General features: G+C 43.7%; 1 protein-coding gene across 1 annotated transcript; it reads right to left on the bottom strand.

Annotated features, from left to right (window-relative positions):
• Nucleotides 1-7,515: 7,515 nt before the first annotated feature.
• LOC130222686 (gastrula zinc finger protein XlCGF8.2DB-like) lies at nt 7,516-8,397 on the bottom strand (the record flags this gene model as incomplete). Its single annotated transcript, XM_056455215.1, has 1 exon — nt 7,516-8,397. A coding segment is annotated over one exon (882 nt), but the record flags the coding sequence as incomplete, so codon positions are not given.
• Between the last annotated feature and the right edge of the window lie 218 nt (nt 8,398-8,615).

Consider the following 8,615-nt stretch of genomic DNA (forward strand, 5'->3'; position numbering starts at 1 on the left):
TATCAGCTAAAACATTTAATTATGTCTGCTGTACATGTACCATGTCGTGACCATTTAATCTCTAATTCTTTCTTGTTTTCTCATTTTAGAGGTCATGGCTACCAGCTCCAGAAACTACCCTTATTCAACCCATCACACTCTACATCCATTTACAAATGTATTCACACTCTTCACAAAGATGCATTTCCCCTCATACAGCCCATACACTTTAGGCCATATTCACACTAGCCCCTTTTGCCTCATACAGCCCACACACTTTAGGCCATATTCACACTAGCCCCTTTTGCCTCATACAGCCCACACACTTGAGGCCATATTCACACTAGCCCTTTTTTGCCTCATACAGCCCACACACTCGAGGCCATATTCATACTAGCCCCTTTTTGCCTCATACAGCCCACACACTTGAGGCCATATTCACACTAGCCCCTTTTGCCTCATACAGCCCACACACTTTAGGCCATATTCACACTAGCCCCTTTTGCCTCATACAGCCCACACACTTTAGGCCATATTCACACTAGCCCCTTTTGCCTCATACAGCCCACACACTTGAGGCCATATTCACACTAGCCCCTTTTTTGCCTCATACAGCCCACACACTTTAGGCCATATTCACACTAGCCCCTTTTGCCTCATACAGCCCACACACTTTAGGCCATATTCACACTAGCCCCTTTTGCCTCATACAGCCCACACACTTTAGGCCATATTCACACTAGCCCCTTTTGCCTCATACAGCCCACACACTTGAGGCCATATTCACACTAGCCCCTTTTGCCTCATACAGCCCACACACTTGAGGCCATATTCACACTAGCCCCTTTTGCCTCATACAGCCCACATACTTTAGGCCATATTCACACTAGCCCCTTTTGCCTCATACAGCCCACACACTTGAGGCCATATTCACACTAGCCCCTTTTTGCCTCATACAGCCCACACACTTGAGGCCATATTCACACTAGCCCCTTTTTGCCTCATACAGCCCACACACTTGAGGCCATATTCACACTAGCCCCTTTTGGTTTTTGAAAAGTCTGAATTAACATAATTTCAATCCCACATTTCATCCCATCATAGCTGATCTAACTAGGCAGGAGGAGGAAGCTCTGCCTTTCTTTATTAATAAGCCCCCCCCATTCACCCATTTCAAACACTATTCGCTTTCTTACACCTCAAGAGAACAATACCACATCACGGAAGCACAGCTGATCTTCTCCAACTGACCTCCACCCTCATGCATTTCTAGCCCTTGTCTCCTCTTTTCTTCCTTTAATTTCCCTCCAAATTCAAACTATCCCATACTTCCATTTACTCTTTCACCACAGCTCTGACCCATTTAGAGGTCACCCAAGTGTCAATTGATGTAGCAGCAATGCTCTAAACAAGTCAGATACACTTACACTTCAAATACCACTATCGTCACACTCCCAACCCCCCATGAATACAGTAATAGATGCTTCTGCAGGAGCACATATTGTCTCCATATTGACCCACCGCACCTCTGCAGCAGCAGAGACGCTCAGCTGAGCTACACCCCCCCCCCCCCTACAGCGCAACTGCAGTGACATTCTAACCGACCCCTTATTCACTCACCTCTACATATCACTAACAACAGTATTTTTCATTCTTACGGGAACATGCATAACCATCCAATGCTGATTACCACTGCATCTCGGCGACTGCAGAGACACTCCACCCAGTTTCATTCACCAATAACACCATGGCACTGTCACTGTAGCTAAGCTCCTCTTTTACCCATCTCTACATATCACTACTGACAGTATTGTTATTCGTTCAGGAACATGCATAACCATACAATACTGACTACCAACGCACCTTTGCAACAGCAGAGATGATTCAAGTAACTTTCGCCCATAGCACTACTGCACTGGCATTCTAGCTGAGCCCCTCTGTTACTTCATCTCTACATATCGTTACTGACAATATTTAGCACTCATAATGCTCCAATGCTGACTACCACTGCACCTCTGCAACAGCAGAGACGCTCCGCCGAGCCTTATTTTCCCTCTGCCTTCCCCCTGCCTCCTCCCCTCTCCCCCTCCCCATTTATAGTTGACAATTGCCCAGTAACACTATTCCGAATTTAGAGATGATTCATAGCATTCTCCGCCTCTCAGACTCCCACTCACTCTCCAGTCCCCCTTTTCACAGGGCCTCTGCGAGGGGTTAAGGAGATAAGTCAATATAGAAAAGTTTGAGGACAAGTTTAGATAGTCTTAGATTCCTGCAATGTACTAAATTTATCTATTTTATACAAGGTATCATTGTATGGTAAAATTTGACTGTATTAAATCTGTGAATATCAGGATGTTGTGTAGTTACGAAATCAGTAAAATCCTAGAAGATTTGACAGCTTGTTGCTTATTTACCACAGTTACCAAGGCAACACCATTATTTCTGCAGCTCTATAGGGACACGTTGAATCGGCTAGATTTTATAGATCTATATTCCATATGTATGTTTTAGTTTGGATTAATTTCTTTCATTTTAATATTTAGTAAATATATTGTAAGATAAATATCGCCAGTATTTCAGGTTGAAAAGTGGTTATAGGTCTTTAAACATATTGAAAGAGTCTTAAAGGTATTTAAAGGTGTTGAATTACACTTCTGATTCCTGTATATACTCTGTTTCAGAATATGAGCAGCCACCACAGAAGCCCAAAGGGCTTAACAACAACAGATCCAGACCCTGGGAAGGTGGTCATCCAATGCCTTAAAGACATGCATACGTCTTCGCCAAAGGCACCTCAAAGAAGCCCAGATGACTCTCGCCAGCCATCAACCCACAGCTACTCAAGGGCGAGGGCATGACCCAGCCACCTTCCCTCCTCCTTTCCCTTACTTTTAAACTGAGTAACACTCAACCTTCTCCCCCAGTCACATTGTAAATCGAGGGTGCATACAAGTCCCCTCGTCACCCCGCCACCCCCGGCCGTTTCTGCAGGAGTCTTCACAGCCCCCTCCCATTTCCCGACTCCTGCCAGACCCTGCCCCCCCTAAGGCTCTGACTCCTGCAGGAGTGTTACCCCGAGCTTCGACTCCCGCAGGAGTCATCTCACTGTCCCCCCCAGGCCTTAGCAAATTTCTCTTATATGTTTGCATATATATGGGTGTATGCGTTTGCGTACGTATGTATGTATTTGTGCGGGCGTAGATGTGGTATATGCATGTATGTATGTACACACGTATAGAAGTATACGCGTGTATGTGGGTTTATATGTATATACGTATGCGTGCGTGTATGTATGGATTTGTGTGTGTATATATATGTATCTATGTGCGCAAGTACATAGACATATATATATTTTTTACTTATAGCGCTGTCACTCCCCGCTCCATCTCCTCACGGAGTGTTCCTCGAGCACCTAACCCATCCAGTCACCCTCTAACAGGAGTCTTCACCGTCCAAATCCCCTTTTCCCCAGTCTCCTGTCAGAGTCGGCCAGCTTGCCCTGTTCCCCGGGCGCCGACCCCCGCAGGGGTCATGTCACTGCCCCCCCCCAAGGCCACTGAAACTCATTATTTATATATATCTATGGATTCTCGTCCATGGTTATATATTTATATAGAGCGCTGTCACTCCCTGCTCTATCTCCAAGTAGGAGTGTTCCTCGAGCATCGACTCCCTCAGGAGTCTCGCCAAACTTGCCACTCACCCTCTAGCAGAAATCTCCACCACCCAAATCCCAATTCACGATTTCTGCCGGAGACGGCAAATAATAAGAATTGCTGCCCCCAACTCCCGCAGCGCCTATTCCGACTCACAGAAGTCTTCTGAGTGCCCCCTCCAGGCCTTAGATTAGCCCATTATATATATATATATATATTTATATACTCTCATATATACATATATATTTATATATAGCGCTGCCACTTCCCAGCTCTATCTCTGTCAGGAGTGTTCCTCGAGCATATTTTGTTTTGATTCTTAATGAGTCAACCCTGGCCACCCCTTTCTGGCCCCCTCCACTAGTCACCTTCCCCCCCTGGCTCAGGCTCCAACAGGAGTCTGTTTCACCCTTTGCTCCAACTAGAGCTCCCTAATCTTTTTTCCTTTCCATATCCTCTATATCCAGCAGCCGGATATAGCAAAAACTTTCTAGCTTTTTTGGGGGAAATTCTTCGAAATACACGGCTGCTGTCCCGAGTTGATAGCATTTTGGGGAGCTCTCGAGACCTACCTGATCTCGGATCCCCTGATATGCTTATCGACCGGGCGGGAGCCCTGGGCTCAAAGATCTCCGAGCTCAGGGTTCTCTCCCGGGACAGCATGCCAAACCAGCTTTATACGCCAAGCATATCTAAGTGGGAACTCTTGAAGTGAAGTTTCATAAACCAAATTTCGAGAGGAGCACGTGATATGATTGAGCACGTCTGGCCACTCATCTGTAATCAGTAATAATCCAATCAGAGCGATCCTAGTTTACTATAAATGGATCATTTTCTCCCTAATGTTTTATCTTTGTTTGGAAGAATCCCCCCTTCCACCCCTTCTCTCCTCCTTTCCTCCCTTTTCAAAAGGGGGAGCTCTCGAGACCTACCTGATCTCGGATCCCCTGATATGCTTATCGACCGGGCGGGAGCCCTGGGCTCAAAGATCTCCGAGCTCAGGGTTCTCTCCCGGGACAGCATGCCAAACCAGCTTTATACGCCAAGCATATCTAAGTGGGAACTCTTGAAATAGGGTCATATTTTGGTTGTAAAGGTCTCCAACAACAGTCTAATATGCATGCAAGGTCAAAAAACACTTTCATGGTCTTATAATCTGCATTTAGTTTTACCTAATTATCCCAGCAACTCCCATATGAATCGTTCAGTGATTAATTTGTTCCAAAACCCCTCCTTAGCGTGAAGCTAATCTGCGCTGATTGGACAGATGTCAGCCTGCTGCGATTGGTCGACAGTGACAGCCTTCAGCGCGAGACAGAGTGAAATGTCCAGCAGCTAATCAACAATATAAAAGTATTCACAGTGCATACACACTTCATAGTGTAAGCCGTGGATTTTGGCTTCCAGTGGGTGAATGGAAACACAGACGATGGACTTGAAAATACAGATGACTAACTATTTTATTGAGCAAAAACTCCAAGAACTGGGGAGGAGATCTCCTAGCCCGTCACACTCTACCTGCTCTTCACACACACACACACACACACACACGCACGCACACACAACCCTCCTCCTTAGAGAACACAACACCAAACCATTCAAGAACAGAGAATGCACTTTCGGGTTGAGGCCGGTGTGATCACCATTCGCCTAAAGCTCCAGTTCAGCTTGATGGGTGCAATTTAGACACCTCACCTCGAACCTGAGCTGAACTATTTTGAAACTTGACCTTTGCACGTGTGTAGGAACAGCTGACGATCAGTAAACAAATCGGCATGCGTCACGTTTTCAACGTGGCTTTACACGTGATATGAGAATACAAAGAGTTAACCTGATACAGTACACACGGTTACAAGTAACAAAACACAACTAAATGCAAGCTAGAGTAAACGAGGCAACAATTTAAATCGCACGTACTTACACTTGTGAAATGGGGGAAGAAACTGATCCATGATGCACTGATCCATGTTCTGACATAGTCCATCAGTAGTCTTTTCTGATCCTTCCTTTAACAAACGGCCGATGAAGTCTTCTTTGTAAGCATGTAGTTTCCAGAAGCACTCGAACTGCTCAAGGCTGGGTTATAATGCTGAGCTTTCATTTTTGGGCAGAGACTGTCAATAATATCCATCTGCACAGCGTGACTTCATTCGACCAGCGTCTGTGTGTGTGTGAGTGTGGCTTTTTTACTGTGTTAGTGGGCAGGGCCGCAGGTTTCAAATCTCACGGGTTTGCGCACGCAACTACTTGTGTTTCGTAGCTGTGTCATCGCGAAACACCTAATAACTCGTTATCAAGGCGACTCGTTTATAGATGAATCAACAGTTTTAAACACTGTACACTTACAGATTTAAGCCTTAGCTGGATATTTCACTTCACTTAGAGCTGTGTTACACACTACATGGAAGGGCATTTTCAAAAACCCATAATATGGGCTCTTTAAAATAACTTCTTAATGTGAGGGGAAAGCCTTCCTTCTCTCAAGGGCCCCTCCTTACTGTTCCTATTGCACAAAAAAATGTTAACGAATATATTCAGCACCCATATCTGGCAATATTATATTCTTGTATTTCTGGCTAGGTTTTCAAGTTAAAATTTTCTACTTTCTAATTATAGCAAGGGATTTTAAGTGTATAAATTATAATCCCTTTGTCTTCCTACCAGTATGTTACTCAAATACTCAATGAGTCTTGGTGTGCTTCAATCGTTCATCTTGTGTCGTTGGTCAGTTCGGTTAGATACTATTCTTCATTCAAATGATTTAAATGTCCATCATCGGTGAATCAAGTCAAGAAGTTTTACCAGGCTCTCAGAGTTCTTTGTTAGGATCTGTCAGGTTTTACCCTTCTTTCAAACGGAGCTAGTGTTGTCCCTTTGAAATTTTTTTCCTTACTTTTCTTCGATGTCACTCCAACTTTTTGCCGAGGTCTTTGTTTCACTTTCTCAGAGATTCCTATAATAGTTTCTTCTTTGCTGTTTATCAGTCCTTATTCTTTCAGATCTCTTGATGCCTCCATCATCGAATTGTACATGATGGGCCTGTTTTCCAGAAAGATTCTAAGTTTCGCCGGCGGTGGTGTTTGGAACTTAATCCCCTTTTCTTTCAGAATTTTTCTTATCGGAGCGAACGCCCATCTTTTCTGTTGGATCTCAGGTGGGTAGTCTTGGTCAAAGAAAATCCTTTTTTCATTCCAGTGTATTACTTTCTTCATGCAGAGCAGAGAACCAGGTCCTACATTTTGTATTCCAGGAAGAATACCACCACTGATCTAGGGTGGCGTCAGTGGGTGGTTTTGGTCCGAGTGCCCGGTGACACGTTGGATTTTAAGGTTCAATTTGTCAAGTGATGAAAATCGTTTCCACCAAGTCTTGGATATTATTCCATTCGCTTCCTTCCGGGGTTCCAAAGATCTGAATATTATTTCTACGGGAGCATGTTTCTCGATCTAACAGTTTCTCTTGTAAGTTTTCTGAATTTGGATGGATTGATCGAGCATTTCTTTCATCTCAGCAATGTTTTCCTCCAATTCTCCAACTTGCTGCTCCGCTTCTGTTGAGGTCTCGTTTTTTTTCAAGTTTTAATGGTTGTTTAGTCTGAGCCTTTTTGTTTTTGTTCCCCTCCATGTTATTTAAATATGGTTTAGGTTATCATATATGATGTAAAAAGGAGGATTAATACCAGTGTGTATGGGAGCGCTCTTTCTATGCTGCTACACGTGTCGACGCCATACCAGAAACCATCCCATGTGTTTCTTAAGCTGCCCCGAATGAGTGAAACTCTGTAAACACTGATCATGTCTACGATTTCTCTCCAGTGTGAATCCACTTATGTTTTCAAGGTTCCTGAGTGAGTAAACCTCTTACTGCTGAGTGAACACTAGTACGTTTTTTCTCCAATGTGAATCCTCTGGTGCCGTTTAAATTCTGCAGCTGTAATAAAAGTCTTCTCACACTCCAAGTACATATACTCTCTAACACCAGTGTGGATCTTCATGTGTCTATTAAGGTGGGATGAGTGGATGAAACTCTTCCCACACTGAGTGCATGTGAATGATATCTCTCTAGTGTGGATCCTAATGTGTTTATTAAGGTATGATGATTGGTTGAAACTCTTTCCACACTGAGGGCATGCGAATGGTTTTTCTCCGGTGTGGATCTCCATGTGTCTATAAAGCGATGATGATTTGCTGAAACTCTTCCCACACTGAGTACATGTGAATGGTTTCTCTCCAGTGTGGATCATCATGTGGTGATTAAGGTTTGATGATTGGTTGAAACTCTTCCCACACTGAGGGCATGTGAATGGTTTCTCTCCAGTGTGGATCCTCATGTGTTTATTAAGGTATGATGATTGGTTGAAACTCTTTCCACACTGAGAGCATGTGAATGGTTTCTCTCCGGTGTGGATATTCATGTGTCTATAAAGCGATGATGATTTGATGAAACTCTTCCCACACTGAGGGCATGTGAATGGTTTCTCTCCAGTGTGGATCTTCATGTGGTGATTAAGGTTTGATGATTGGTTGAAACTCTTCCCACACTGAGTGCATGTGAATGGTTTCTCTCCAGTGTGGATATTCATGTGTTGATTAAGGATTGATTTTTGGCTGAAACTCTTCCCACACTGAGTGCAAGTGAATGGTTTTTCTCCGGTGTGGATATTCATGTGTCTATAAAGCGATGATGATTTGCTGAATCTCTTCCCACACTGAGGGCATGTGAATGATTTTTCTCCAGTGTGGATCATCATGTGTTTAGTAAGGTATGATGATTGGCTGAAACTCTTGCCATACCGAGTGCAGGTAAAACAACTCTTGTCTCTCACTTTTAAAATACCATCAGTCTTTAAATGAACTTTGTCCTCAATTTTGACATCGTGTTCCTCTTCTTTACTCTCCTCATAGTCTTTAATTAGGTCTGAAATAAAAAAAGTTCAGTTTTTAGTAAATCATTAAAACTTTCATCAAAAGCTGAAGT

Source organism: Danio aesculapii, chromosome 4 (assembly GCF_903798145.1).
Source record: "Danio aesculapii chromosome 4, fDanAes4.1, whole genome shotgun sequence".
Classification (NCBI taxonomy): domain Eukaryota; kingdom Metazoa; phylum Chordata; class Actinopteri; order Cypriniformes; family Danionidae; genus Danio; species Danio aesculapii.